Source organism: Cetorhinus maximus, chromosome 19, assembly GCF_964194155.1.
Source record: "Cetorhinus maximus chromosome 19, sCetMax3.hap1.1, whole genome shotgun sequence".
Lineage (NCBI taxonomy): Eukaryota > Metazoa > Chordata > Chondrichthyes > Lamniformes > Cetorhinidae > Cetorhinus > Cetorhinus maximus.
Window position 1 is genome coordinate 36,956,185 of NC_135897.1, and position 15,816 is coordinate 36,972,000.

Genomic DNA, 15,816 nt, shown 5'->3' on the forward strand with positions numbered 1-15,816 from the left:
GTTAACCTAAAACCCAGTAAGGAGATGTTTAAATTTGTGCAAACTCTTCCAAAGTTTGAAGAAAGAGATGCGGAGGAGTTCTTTATTTCATTTGAGAAGATAGCTAAACAGGTGAAATGGCCACAAGAAAACTAGACATTGTTGTTACAATCTAGGTAATGGGTAGAACACATGAGGTTTATGCTTCACTGTCACAAGAAATGTCAGTGGGCTATGATGTGGTTAAAAAAAAAGGCTATTTTGAGTGCATGAGTTGGTTCCTGAGGCATACATGCAGAAATTTAGGAATATGAATAAACAGCCTGGGAAAACTTATACTGAGTTTGAGAGAGTAAAACAATTTTGGCTGGTGGATACAGGCATTAAAGATAAAGACAACACATGCAGCTCTTGAGAAGTAATTCTTTTGGAATAATTTAAAGATTCAATTCCTTCAGTAGTGAGAACTCATGTAGAGGAACAGAGGGTTCAAATGGTAAGACAAGCAGCAGAGATAGCTGATGATCATGAGTTAGTTCATAGATCTAAACCTCTTTTTTGTCACCCTTTTAAATCAGAGAAGGATAAAAAGTGGGATGGTGAAAGGAATGTGGGTAGCCAGGGAAGAGGAGTAGGTGGAAATTCCCAGGAAGTTTTTTCTCAGACTAAAAAGGAAGGTGCTGAGGGTAGAAGTGATACTCAAAAATTGAAGTACTTTCATTGTAAAAAAGTTGGGCACACAAATTCAATGTGTTGGAAATTACAGGGAAAATCTGTTGGAATTATTGGTATGCAGAAAAGTTCTGGAAGTAAAAGTACTGTGGGTTCTGTGGTTCAAGCACAGGAAAAACCAGTGGTTTGTGTACAGGTAAACAGAAAGAATCAGTGATAGGTAAAGATGTGGGAATGTGTTCACAATTTACCCAAGGGAGTTCTGAGGAGCAGGTTGCAGAAATTTTTAAAGACTTTGTATGTGAAGGGGATGCCTTTCCATGTGTACAGAGTGGAGTAGGTAAAGATATTAAACATTTAAGAGGCACAGGGGCTGGTGAATCCTTAATGTTGTGGGATAATGACATTTGTTGTTCAGATGGAGCGTTGCAGGAACAGATGATAATAAGTGGGGTTCATGGAAATGCTAAACCTATTCCATTGTGGGAGCTAAATTTAAAGTGTAAGTGAAAAACAGGTGAGGTGACTGCTGGAGTAGTGGAAAACAATGCCGATTCAGGGGTTCAATTTATTTCAGATGATGATATAGTTGGGTCACAGATGTGGGTGATGGTCATGGTAGTTGAGCAGCCTATAGAGGTGTTTTCAACAGAAGTGTTGTAGAAAGAGCGCCCTGGATTGTTTCCAAATTGAAGATCACAAGCTGACTGGTTAAAATTGGAAGAACAAGAAGTAAAAAGGCAGGGAAAAGATTTCGAAGTTCAATTAGCTGACACTGTCTTTTGTCATGAAGAAGTATTAATGTATATAATGTTATTGGAAATTATTTTAAATTGGACTTGTAGTAGGATCTGTGTCTGTGTCTGTGAGTGTGTGTGTGTTAATTGGATTAAAGCCAGCTAGCCTGGGTGCTTTGATGTGTAATAGTTTTGAGATGTTAACAGTAAGGTAAAAGGTGCATTTGCATTTTGTTGAATAAACCATTCAAAGACTAGGGGTGAATTCTTGCACCTAGCTAGGAGAAGCCAAGCAATATGTTTATATTACTAGCAAAATTGGTACTATGAAAGAGGTTTTATTGATAGAAGAGGTGGGGTTCAAAGGGCCTGGTGATACAACAAGAATTTACATTCAAAGGGAATGCTAGGTATGTGCAGAAGACTTTTGTGTGTGGAAGTCTGGGGGAAGCCATCTGTTAGATGACAACTGTGCGAAGGAACCAAATTGAAAGGAGTCATTTTGACTTTGTAAGATAAAATGTGCTTTGCCTGGTGTCTGTTTAAGTCTATGGGTTATTGTTGCCTTGAGGAAGATTACCTGGGAGTGATTAATTTGGAGATTTGTTTAAAAGCTATTAGGGTAGTAATATATAGAAGTGAATGTGTTTAATACCTTGTAAAATTAATAAATGCTTAACTTAATTTAAATAAAAAACAACTTCTGGAGGCTTGGTGGTTTCATTTCTGAATTCAGAGTTGCATCTCAAACATACCAACTGAAAATATAGGTTATGACAGTTGTTTAAAGTTTCTCTCTGGGATTTTAAACAATTCAGCCTTTACCAACTGCTGTGTCATAACACTAAGATAAAAGCAAAAAACAGTGGATGCTGGAAATCCAAAACAAAAAAAAAATACCTGGAGAAACTCAGCAGGTCTGACAGCATCTGCGGAGAGGAACACAGTTAACGTTTCAAGTCCGTATGACTCTTCAACAGAACTAAGGAAAAATAGAAAAGAGGTGAAATATAAGCTGGTTTAAGTGGGGGAGTGGGACAAGGAGAGCTGGATAGAGGGCCAGAGATAGGTGGAGATAACCAAAAGATGTCATAGACAAAAGGACAAAGAGGTATTGAAGGTGGTGATATTATCTAAGGAATGTGCTAATAGGTGACATTAAGGGTAGAAAGCAGGATGAGCAAGGTACAGATAGCCCTAGTGGGGGTAGGGTGGGGGGAAGGGATCAAAATAGGCTAAAAGGTAGAAATAAAACAATGGATGGAAATACATTTAAAAATAATGGAAATAGGTGGGAAAAGAAAAATCTATATAAATTATTGGAAAAAAGGGGGATCGGAAAGGGGGTGGGGATGGAGGAGAGAGTTCATGATCTAAAATTGTTGAACTTAATATTCAGTCCGGAAGGCTGTAAAGTGCCTAGTCGGAAGATGAGGTGCTGTTCCTCCAGTTTGCATTGAGCTTCACTGGAACATTGCAGCAGGTCAAGAACGGACATGTGGGCATGAGAGCAGGGTGGAGTGTTGAAATGGCAAGCGTCAGGGAGGTCTGGGTGATACTTGCGGACAGACCGAAGGAGTTCCACAAAGCGGTCACCCAGTTTGCGTTTGGTCTCTCCAATGTAGAGGAAACCACATTGGGAGCAGCAAATGCAGTAGACTAAATTGAGGGAAGTGCAAGTGAAATGCTGCTTCACTTGAAAGGAGTGTTTGGGCCCTTGGACGGTGAGGAGAGGGGAAGTAAAGGGGCAGGTGTTGCACCTTCTGAGGTTACATGGGAAGGTGCCGTAGGAGGGGGTTGAGGTGTAGGGGGTGATGAAGGAGTGGACCAGGGTATCCCGGAGGGAACGATCCCTGCGGAATGCCGCCGGGGGGGTGAAGGGAAGATGTGTTTGGTGGTGGCATCATGCTGGAGTTGGGGCATGTGAGTTAGCTAGAGAACATTTAAAGATATTGCAGCAAGTGATGAAAGTGAAGGCAGATGTGAAAGCTACAGCTGTAGTTTTGTTGCTAGGAAAAAGTGTTAGTAGTTCTGTTACCAGTATGGGGTGACTTGTTAAAGGCAAGGTTTAGTGGGCCTTACAGGGTTGAAAAGAAACTGAGTGAAGTAAATACCCAGTTTAATAAATACTCCGGATAGAAGAAAGAAGCAAAGGGTGTTTTTTATTCGTCCATGGGATTGTGGGCTTTGCTGGCTGGACCAGCATTTATTGCTCATCCCTAGTTGCCCTTGAAGGTGGTGGTGAGCTGCCTTCTTGAACCATTGCAGTCCAGGTGGTGTAGGTGCACCCACAGTGTTATTAGGAAGGGAGCTCCAGGATGTTGACCCAGTGACAGTGAAGGAATGGTGATATATTTCCAAGTCAGGATGGTGAGTTACTTGGAGGGGAATCTCTAGATGGTGGTGTTCCTACCTATCTGCTGTCCTTGTCCTTCTAGATCATAGTGTTTGTTGTTTTGAAAGGTGCTGTCTAAGGAGCCTTGGTGAATTCCTGTGGTGCATCTTGTAGATGGTACACACTGCTGCTACCATGTGTTGATGGTGGAGGAAGTGAATGTTTGTGGATGTGGTGCCAATCAAGTGGGCTACTTTGTCCTGGATGGTGTCCAGCTTCTTGACTGTTGTTGGGGCTACACTCATCCAGGCAGGTGGGGAGTATTCCATCACACTCCTGACTTGTGCCTTGTAGATGGTGAACAGGTTTTGGGGAGTCAGGAGGTGAGTTACTTGTTGCATGATTCCTAGCATCTGACCTGCTCTTGTAGTTGAAGTATTTATATGGCTAGTCCAGTTCAATTTTTCGTCAATGGTAGCTGCCAGAATGTTGATAGTGCGGGATTCAGTGATGGTAATGCAACTGAACATCAAGGGATGATGGTTGGATTCTCTCTTGTTGGAGATGGTCATTGCCTGGCACTTGTGTGGAGTGAATGTTACTTGCCACTTGGCAGCCCAAGCCTGGATATTGTCCATGGACATGGACTGCATCACTATCTGAGGAGTCGTGAATGGTGCTGAACATTGTGCAGTCATCAGTGAACATCCCCACATCTGACCTTACGATGAAAAGAAGGTAATTGATGAAGCAGCTGAAGATGGTTGTGCCTAGGACACTACCCTGAGGAACTCCTGCAGTGATGTCCTGGAGCTGAGATGACTGACCTCCAACAACCACAACCAACTTCCTTTTTGCTAGGTATGACAGTGGAGGGTTTCCCCCTGATTTCCTTTGACTCCAGTTTTGCTAGGGCTCCTTGATGCCACACTTGGTCAAATGCGGCCTTGATGTCAAGGGCGGTCACTCCCTCCTCACCTCGAGAGTTCAGTTCTTTTGTCCATGTTTGGACCAAAGCTGTAATGAGGTCAGGAACTGAGTGGCCCTGGCAGAACCCAAACTGGGCATCAGTGAGCAGGTTATTGCTAACCAAGTGCCACTTGATAGCATTGTTGATAACCTTTCCATTACTTTACTAATGATCGAGAGTAGACTGATAGGGTGGTAATTGGCTGGGTTGGATTTGTCCCCTTTTTGTGCACTGGACATACCTGGGCAATTTTCCACATAGCCTGGTAGATGCCAGTGTTGTAGCTGTACTGGAACAGCTTGGCTAGGGGTGCAGCAAGTTCTGGAGCACAAGTCTTCAGTACTATTGCTGGGATATTGTCAGGGCCCATAGCCTTTGCAGTATCCAGTGCCTTCAGCTGTTTCTTTATCACGTGGAATGAATTGATTTGGCTGAAGACTGGCATCTGTGATGCTGGGGACCTCTGGAGGGCCAAGACGGATCATCCACTTGGCACTTCTGGTTGTAGATTGTTGTGAATGTTTCAGCCTTATCTTTGCACAGCTGTGCTGGGCTCCTCTATCATTGAGGGTGAGGATATTTGTGGAGCCTCTTCCTCTTGTGAATTGTGTAATTGTCCACCACCATTCATGTCTGGATGTGGCAGGACTGCAGAGCTTAGATCTGATCTGTTGGTTGTGGGATCACTTAGCTCTGTCTCTGTCTATCACTTACTGCTTATGCTGCTTGGCATGCAAGTAGTATTGTTATAACTTCACCAGGTTGACATCTCATTTTTAGGTATGCCTGGTGATGCTCCTGGCATGCCCTCCTGCACTGTTCCATTGAGCCAGGGGGTCAACCCTGGTTCAATCAAATGACAGAGTGGAGGATATGCCGGGCCATGAGGTTACAGATTGTGTTCGAGTACAATTCTGCTGCTGCTGATGACCCACAGTGCCTCATGGATGCCCAGCCTTGCGTTGCGAGATCGATTCGAAAGCTATCCCATTTAGCACCGTGGTAGTGCCACACAACACCATACAGGGGTCCTCAATGTGAAGGTGGGACTTTATCTTCACAATGACTGTGTGCGTTGGTCACTTCTACCCATACTGTCAGGGACAGCTGCATCTGCAGCAGGCAGGTTGGTGAGGATGAGGCCAAGTATGTTTTTCCCTCTTGGTTCCTTCACCATCTGCCACAGACCCAGTCTAGCAGCTATGTCATTTGGGACTCGGCCAGTTCGATCAGTAGTGGTGCTACCAAGCCACTCTTGGTGATGGACATTGAAGTCCCCCACCCAGTGTACATTCTGCACCCTTGACACCCTCAGTGCTTCCTCCAAGTGGTGTTCAACATGGAGGAGCACTGATTCATCAGCTGAAGGAGAGCAGTATGTAGTAATCGGCAGGAGGTTTCCTTGCCCATGTTTGACCTGATGCCATGAGACTTCATGGGGCCTGGAGTTGATGCTGAGGACTCCCGGGGCAATTCCCACCTGACTGTATACCACTGCACTGTCACCTCTGCTGGGTCTGTCCTGCTGGTTGGACAGGACATACCCAGGGATGGCGATGGTGTCATGTAAATATGCTTAAGTACTTTGACAGAGAAGAGGACCAAAAGGTGTTTTAGTGGTGGTAGATAAGCAGGGAGGTAGAAGTGAAGGATTCTGAAATTGATTTTCCTCTAATCAAATTGGATAATGAGGAGGTACTTGAAAATTTAAATGTAATATTGAGTTACCTTCCAGACAACTGTCAATGATTTGGAGAAGCTGTTGTAGTCTCTCAAAACTAGTTGTAGGAATAAGCTGGGGAAGACAAATTTAGCTACACATGTGTAGAAGGTTCATCTTTGATAAGGCAACATCTTTGTAGTGTAAATCCAGCAAAGTTGTTACAAGTATAGAAATAAATTGAATTTGTGCTTCAAAATGACTTCACCAGCGTTCACCTGTTGTGCTGGTACTGAAACCGGATGGAACACAGATGTTGTGTGGACTACTGAAGGGCAAATGCAATGACAAAAGCAGATTCATATCCTACACCAGGGTTGGAAAATTGTATTGAAAAAGTGGTACAATCAAAGTTTATCACAAGATTGACTTGCTGAGGAATTTGGCAAATACTGTAATTGGATAGAGCAAAGGAGATATCGGCTTTTGTGATGCCAGATGAACTATATCAGTTTAAAGTCATGCCATTTGCTATGAAAAATGCACCTGCAACATTTCAGACTGACTAACAAAATAATTGCAGGACTGAGCAATTGTGCTGTTCATATTGATGACTTGATAGTTTTCAGTCAAACGTGGGAGGAGCCTTGACAACATCTGGAAGAATTATTTCGCTGACTACAAGGAGATAACTTGGTGATGAACTTAGGTAAAAGTGAATTTGCAAAAGCGCAAGTAATATATCTAGGCCATACCATTGGACATGGTAAGGTGGTTCCAAGAGATGTGTAGGTCAAAGCTATCATTGATTTCCTAGTGCCTACAACAAAATGAGAAGTTGAGATTTCTGGGCATGAGTGGATTTTACTGGAAATTTGTGCCAAATTTTAGTAGTGTGGTTGCTCTATTGACCAAACTATTAAAAACAAGAAGTTTCAATGGACACGAGTGTCAGAAGGCATTTGACCATTTGAAAACTGTATTGACTATGACACCAGTTTTGGCAGTACCCAATTATGACCAGCAATTTAAATTGGCAATTGATGCAAGCAATATAGGCATTGGGGCTGCATTTTTGCAAAGAGATGAAATTGGAATTGAGAAACTGATGGGGTATTTTTTATGGAAGTTGAATGTACAACAGAAGATATTCAACAATTGAAAAGGAGACTCTGGACCTGGTGTTAGCATTGCAGCATTTCAAGATTTACACTGCAAACAATTCTTTATACAGACCATAATCCTTTAATGTTTCTGGACAAATTTCAAGACCGAAGTGCAAGATTATTCAGATGGAGTTTATTATTGCAACCATTTAATCTACAGATTATACATGTGGCTGGACAAGACAATCTAATTGCAGATGCATTGTCAAGAGTTTGAAGCTTATAGGGAAAATTGAACATTTAAAAACTGGACACTGGACTGAAATGATTTCTGAAATATTAACATAACTATATGCATGCATCAGGTAATGTAATAATGTACAGATAAGTATAGGAGATAGTGTAAGATGGGTTAAGAAAATGAAGGTGCCTTTTTAAATTATGACGGTTCATTTTCTTGTAAGGAGGAGGGTATAATAGTTCTCAATATTATTGTGATTTTATCGTAAAAGTAGGTTAATAGTGGGCTTTAGTTTGTGTTTGGCGGGGGTGGGGGGAGATTTAATTGAATTGGAGACAGCTGGTCTGGAGGCTTTGACTCATCAAAAAAGCTAGGTTTGAAATGCTAAATACATAAACATGGCTGAAATTTTAGAATGTGAGGTGAGGGGAATTTGCATTTTTAGATAATCAGGGTAGTTTGAATTTCAAAGATGCTAGGATGTTACACCTAGCCAGGGAAGCTAGGCCAAGCAGTGCTTATTTATACCAAAGGTTAATGATAATAACATCAGGGAATGATTTATGAGAAAGGTAAAGTTCCAAAGACATAGGACCATTGGAATTTACATTAAAAGGGAGAAACATGTATAAAGGAGAATGAGGCTGTGTTAGGACAGGCATTGTAAGATCTACCAGAAGTGTGACAATCCTCCAGTATTTGTGCATTAAGCAGAAACCGAAGTTGGGAAAAGCCACTTTGAATTCTACTGTCCAGGGTATTGTGACTTGCCTGGATCTGTTTAAAATGTTTTTTTTTAAAACTGTTGCCTTAACAGGGGTGTAACTGGAAGCCAGATTAATTCGAGATTTTAGGAGTTATAGTAGCAATTTGTAGAGCTATTTATGTGCTTGAAATCTTTTCTCTTGTTAATAAATGTTTAATTTTTTTCTAAAAAAAAACAACTGAAGTCTTGGTAGACTTATTACTTTTGAATTCGGGGCATGCATCTCAAATTAAAATACAAATAGCAAAACTGATGTGACTGCGTGATCAAGTTTTCCTCATGGATTTATTCTGCCTGGCACATATCATCTGCTGCATCATAACACTGTAAAGGACTTCTCATTCAGCCATTGAGGCAACTGGTGCTACATGATCAGCAACATTTTGTGCATTTTCAGCTAAAAATGTGAATGCCCTACAACTGACACGGAACACTGCTTTTCATATTTAAGCAGTCTCATCAAGGAAGCCAAAGGCATCAAAGGGGTGACTGACAGAACCACCTGATTTTAATTTGCTGGCTAGCCACTCTTTGGGCAAGAAGCAGAGATGTAGCAGTCACAAAGTCTCAACCAAGGATGGTTTGTTACAATCCCTGTGGAGATCAATAACTTTTAAAGAAATTTGAACTTCCAGTTAATTTTTTACTGTAACAAATGGCTAAAAGCACTTTATCTTTGCAGGCAGCTTATACTTTAAACCACAGAATGGAAAACTGCTCTTCCTATTCTTAGCCCAACTGACTCTCCTCCTAACCCAAGCTAGGTGACTCCACTTTTTTAGCCTGTAGCTGCTCCCTCTCTCCCAGATCCAGGCAGATTCAAAACATTGTCTGTGATATTCATTGATTTGTCAGAGCCTGTAACCTAATCTCAAAATGGCTTCCGCTGCAGTCTTCCCCATTGGCAACATGAAACACATTAGCCTTCCATCCAGGTAGAAGTACTAATTGGCTATTCTTGAGCCCAATTCTCTTTCATCTTGGAACTAAATGGACAGTTTAAAGTACAACTGTCAACAACCTGACATTCTCAGCACTTTACTCGGACTTTGAAGACTCCCAGTTTCCATTGTTAACACAGGCTGATGCCATTGTCTCCATGGGTAAATACTTTTTTTTAAACTGGAAAAAAGGTGCAATCTAAGCCTTCCTTTGATCTCTAACAATCCAAGCTTACTGTCGCGTAGACTTCAGAACAGGTCACATAATCCCCTTCCTTTAAATTTAAGGATGATAGTCCCAACATCTAACAATCCTTTAAACTTCAGAATTGAAAGAGGTTGCCACAGTTTCCAGCTTTTTATAGCATTCAGCAATAACAGTCATTTTATGGGCTGCTTGGGCATGCCACAGAGTTCCTCCCAGTAGCAGAAGGGTCCCTGATTTAAGGACCAAGCCTGGCAGGTGCCTGGGGGCAGATGGCCTCAGGGCCTGTTTTAACCTTCCACTGGAACCATGGCCATCAGCAGGCCACAGCTGCTGCAGCCAGCCATCCTGTTGAAGAATTCCATGGGGTAGCTACAGCTAATTTTATTAAGGTTCAAAGTTTTCAGAGAGAAGTATCCTCAGTGCCCACCTCTGCCAGTGAGGCTGCTGCCCTCTGTTTGGGCCTAAACTGTCAGGGACCCACCCACTCTCCTTAATTTGATAGTGGATCCAAAGGCAGTCTCTTAATTGGCCACCTCTGAGAAGATCCCCCAGGCGATGGTCCTGAATCTTGTTCATGGCCAAATGGCAGAAGATTTTGGCCTGCATCTCTTGCAAGTTCTTCCCTTAGGTCTGTGAGAATGTGTGTCTAGCCACTGAACAGTGAGTCACAAAAAAATGCAGCCAATCAAGGACCTAAGTGTTTCTTTAAAGAACTCCATGATATGTCAGTCAACGTTATCAACTTATGCCAAGGGCCTACTTGTTGATGTGAGCCTGCCTATGCTTCCATTGTGAAAACTTAAAGAACAAATCCTGAAACAATCAGCTATTAAAAAGAGCCAACGCTAACAATGCCATGAGTTGTTTAAGATTGTTAAATAGCAACCCCAAGCAACTTTAGTTATTATCCTGTGATAATTATACCAATTCAAGTCAATATCGTGTGCACCTAAATTAACTTGTATCTAGCAAAAAGCTAATTGGCAAATAGGCTAGTTCAGGCTTATAGATTTCTATTGAAAAGGGTACTATGTGCAGCTTTGAGAGTTGATACATTACCTGCTGAATCTAGCATAACACAATGTATATTAAATTCAACACAGGCAAAAGACATTTTACCACAGTGGTACTAGTAGTATTTTTGTCTACAATATTGGAAAAAGTAGTAACTTTCACAACACTTCAGGAAATAATAAGCATTGTGAAAAGATTGGAAGGAGATGTCTTTGTCACTACAGGAGGGAAGAAATTGAGAAACTTTACTTTGCTCAATTATTTCACATTCAAAATACTACAAGGGTACGATGCAAAGTGCTGTATTGTCTCTTATTCCCTTAGCATTGTTTATCATTTTCCTTACCCATGTGAAGAAAACTTAAATCCATGTCAGCAAATTCCATTTTCTCTAGACATGTTTTGTTTTGAGTTTTATATGCCTGAGAAAAGGAATATGAGAAATAAAATAGAGTAGAATTCTTCAAATGCTGTGATCTTGCAGGATTTTTGCAAGTGTAAAATGTTTGTTTTTCACAATACCAGAAGGATGTTAGGTGCCAGCTGAATTTATATTTAAGGAATGATGAGGCTTTGTTCAATATCGAACTCGTGGAAAGGCCTGACCGTACTATCAGAGACATGATAGTTAGTGAGTGAGGGATGTATCTGATGTTCAAAAAGTTTTCAAATATCTCCTTAAATTTAGAAACCATTAAAATTCAATGGGGCTTAATTTGCTGGATAACAGTGTCCATTGTTAGAGACTTGCCTTTGCTTCCTGTGGTGAATTTAGTTTGTATCTATCACAAGGACAGCAACTTGGCGCATTCAATGCCTTTCAATAGTGATGCAATTTCAGCAAAGCTAGAAGCAGAGCAGCATACGTCAGACAACAATTTTTGGATATCTACACCTCGCCTAAAGTTGCTGTACCATTTGTGCATAATTATGGCAAGTTCTATTAGCCTCATTATTATTATTTTAACAGCAAATTCTGGCCTATTTGTTAACTGACCTGCACAGTCAAGAGTCATGACAAATGTGGAATTGTTATAAATGCCCTGCATTATAGACTGTTAACAGCTGGCACTTCACAGCAACTCAGTGTCATTAAGTCCTGTCCTATTAATCAAGATTTTAAAAATATTACTTTTAGCTTTTTTGTTACTCTGACATAGTTAAGTAATGTTAATTAACCTTTTTATTGTGTTTACTTAAATTTCAATTTTGGTGCAGTAAATAAATAATTTGAGGCGTGGCAGGTCTGCTCATACCCATCGAGTGCACACCCTGTACCATGTGGGGACTCCAGGATGCTACTCATATCCTGGACAACTACATGTGCAGAAAGTGCCACCAAATGCAAAAACTCGAGTGCCGTATCTTGGAACTCAAGGAGCAGCTGGTGTCACCAAGGAACGTTTGCGAGAATGAAAGCTACGTGGATAGCATGTTTCAGAAGGTAGTCATCCCGCAGCTTATGAAAGAGCAGGTAGCGAGGGACTGGGTGGCCATCAGGCAAACAAGAAAGGCAATGCAGATAGTGCAGCAGATCACTGAAGACATCCCACTTTCTAACAGGTACTCTGTTCTGAATACCTATGGGGGAAGAGGGTCCCTCTGGAGAAAGCAGTAACAGTCATGACCATGGGTGGCTCAGTTGTGCAAGGAGGGAGGAGAAAAGAGAGGAGAACAATAGCGGTAGGGGATTTAATAGGGAAACAGACAGGCATTTCTGTGGTCCCCAACATGATTCCAGAATGGTATGTTGCCTCCTTGATTCAAGGGTCATAGGTATCACCGAGTGGCTTCAGAACACTCTGGAGGGTGAGGGTGCACAGCCAGAGGTTGTGGTTCACATTAGTACCAATGATATAGGTAGAAAAAGGGATGAGGTCCTGCAGGCTAAGTTTGGAGAGTTAGGAAAGAGATTATCAAGCAAGACCTCCAAAGGTAGTAGTCTCCAGATTACTTCCATGACCGTGTGCTAGTGAATGTGGAAATAGAAGCATACACCAGATGAATGCGTGGCTGGAAATGGTGCAGGAGGGAGGGCTTCAGATTTCTGAGGTATTGGGACCAGTTCTGGGAACGGTGGGGTCTACACCTGAATAGGACTGGGATGAATGTCCTTGCAGGGGGATTTGTTAGTGCTGTGGGGGAGGGTTTGAACAAGATTAGCAGGGGGATGGGAGCCTGAGGCAGAGTCATAGTCATAGAGGTCTACAGCACAGAAAAAGGCCCTTCGGCCCATCAAATCTGCGCGAGTGAAACAAGTACCTAACTATTCTAATCCCATTTTCCAGCACTAGGCCCATAACCTTGTATGGCATAGCATTGCAAGTGCACATGCAAATACTACTTAAATGTTACGAGGGTTTCTGCATCTACCACCCTTTTCAGGCAGTGAGTTCCAGATTCCCACCACTCTCTGGGTGGAAAAATTCTTCCTCACATCCCCTCTAAACCTCCTGCCCCTTACCTTAAATCTATGCCCCCCGGTTATTGATCCCTCCACCAAGGGGAAAAGTTCCTTCCTGCCTACCCTATCTATGCCCCTCATAATTTTATACACCTCAATCATGTCCCCCCTCAATCTCCTCTGCTCCAAGGAAAATAACCCCAGTCTATCCAATCTCTCCTCACAACTGAAACTCTCCAGCCCAGGCAACATCCTGGTAAATCTCCTCTGCACTCACTCTAGTGCAATCACATCCTTCCTATAATGTGGATTCCAGAACTGCATGCAATACTCTAGCTGTGGCCTAACCAGCATTTTATACAGTTCCAGCATCACCTCCCTGCTCTTATATTCTAAGCCTTGGCTAATAAAGGCAAGTACCCCATGTGCCTTCTCAGCCAACTTATCTACCTGTTCCACTACCTTAAGGGACCGGTGGACATGCACACCAAGGTCCCTCTGATCCTCGGTACTTTATCACAAACAGCAAGGGACCCAACACCGATCTGTGTGGAACCCCACTGGACACAGGCATCCAGTCATAAAAACACCTCTCATCCATCACCCTCTGCTTCCTGCCACGCAGCCAATTCTGGATCCAAATTGCCTTGGATCCCATGGGTTCTTACCTTCGTTATCAGTCTCCAATGCGGGACCTTATCAAAAGCCTTGCTGAAGTCCAAGTAGATTACGTTAAATGCATTGCCTCCATCTACACGCCTGGTCACCTCTTCGAAAAATTCAATTCAAATTGGTCAGACATGACCTCCCCTTAACAAAACCATGCTGACTGTCCTTGATTAATCCCTGCCTCTCCAAGTGTAGATTAATTCTGTCCCTCAGAATTGCTTCCAATAGTTTCCTCACCACTGAGGTTAGACTGATTGGCCTGTAGTTCCCTGGTTTATCCCTTCCTGCCGCCTTAAATAACGGTACCACATTGGCTGTCCTCTGGCACCTCTCCTGTGGCCAGAGAGGTATTGAAAATTATTGCCAGCGCCCCTGCTATCTCCTCCCTTGCCTCACCCAACAGCCTGGGGTACATTTCATCCAGGCCTGGAGATTTATCTACTTTTAAGCCTGCCAGACCACTTAGAATTTCCTCCCTTTCTATGCTAATTTCTTTATTTATATCACAGTCCTTCTGCCTGATTTCCATACCCACATCATCCCTCTCACTGTGAACACTGACACAAAGTATTCATTTACAACCCTACCTACATCTTCTGGCTCCACACACAAATTACCACTATGGTCCTTAATGGGCCCTACTCTTTCCCTACTTATCCTCTTATTCTTAATGTACTTGTAAAATAACTTTAGATTTTCCTTTATTTTATCTGCCAATGTTTTTTCATGCCCCCTTTTTTTCTCTCCTAATTTCTTTTTTAAGTCCCCCCCCCACCACACATCCTATACTCTTCTAGAGCTTCTGCTGTTTTGAGCCCTCAGTATCTGCCATAAGCCTCCCTTTTTCTCTTTATCCAATCCTGTACATCCCTTAACATCCAGGGTTCCCTGGATTTGTTGGTCCCGCCCTTTCTCTTTACTAGAATATGTTGGCCCTGTACTCTCCCTATTTCCTCCTTGAATGAGTCCCACTGCTCTGACGCAGATTTACCTAAAAAGTAGCTGCTCCCAGTCCACTCTGGCCAAATCATATCTGATCTTATCAAAATCAGGCTTCCTCCAATTTAGAACTGATTTCTGGCCCATCCTTGTCCTTTTCCATAACAACCTTGAATCTAAAGGAGTTATGACTGCTATCTGTAAAATGCTCCCCCACTGATAACTCTACCACTTGCCTGGTTTCATTCCCTAAAATTAAGTCGAGGACTGCCCCCTCTTGTAGGACCTTCTACGTACTGGTTTAAGCTCTCCTGGATGCATTTTAAGAATTCTGCTCCCTCTAAACCTATCACACTATGACTAACCCAATTAATGCTGGGTAAGTTGAAATCTCCCACGATTACTACCCTATTATTTTTACACTTCTCTGAAATTTGCCTACATTTCTGCTCTTTTTCTCTTTGACTGTTTGGGAGCCTATAGTACACTCCCAGCAATGAGATTGCTTCTTTTGTTTTTTAGTTCTACCCACATGGCTTCATTTGAGGAGCCTTCTAAGATGTCACCCCTCCTTACTGCTGTAATTGATTCCTTGATCAATATTGTAACGCCCCTCCTCTTTTACCTCTTTCCCTCGCCGGAAGACCCTATATCCTGGAATATTGAGCTGCCAATCCTGCCCGCCTCTCAACCATGTCTCTGACAGCAATGACATCATACTTCCATATGTTAATTTGTGCCCTCAACTCATCTGCCTTAGTCATCAGACTCCTTGCATTAAAATAAATACCATCCAACTTTGCCAAACTCTCTTGTGGCTTAACTGGCTTATAATTTCTATACCTTCCAGATTCACTTGCTCTCTCTTCTAATTTTGGCTATGCATCTCCCCCTGCTGAACCTCCTCTCAGGATCCCATCCCCCTGCCAAGTCAGTTTAAACTCTCCCCAACAGCACTAGCAAACTTCCCTGCAAGAATGTTGGTCCTATTCTGGTTCGGGTGCAACCCATCTGCCTTGTACAAGTTCCACCGCCACCAGGTCCCAATGTCCCAGAAATCTAAAGCCCTCCCTCCTGCACCATCTCTCCAGCCATGCATTCATCTGGACTAACTTCCTACTTCTGCACTCACTAGCCCATGGCACCGGAAATAATCCAGAGATTACTACCTTTTT

The 15,816-nt window shown here is 42.5% G+C and overlaps 1 protein-coding gene across 1 annotated transcript in view; it reads left to right on the forward strand.

Annotated features, from left to right (window-relative positions):
* Positions 1-11,908: 11,908 nt before the first annotated feature.
* LOC144694069 (guanylate cyclase soluble subunit beta-2-like) overlaps positions 11,909-15,816 on the forward strand; it is a 180,945-nt gene continuing 177,037 nt past the window's right edge. The window contains exon 1 of the mRNA XM_078564429.1: positions 11,909-12,103. Within this exon, the coding sequence (XP_078420555.1) occupies positions 11,909-12,103 (195 nt within the window). The remainder of the gene's footprint in view (positions 12,104-15,816) is intronic.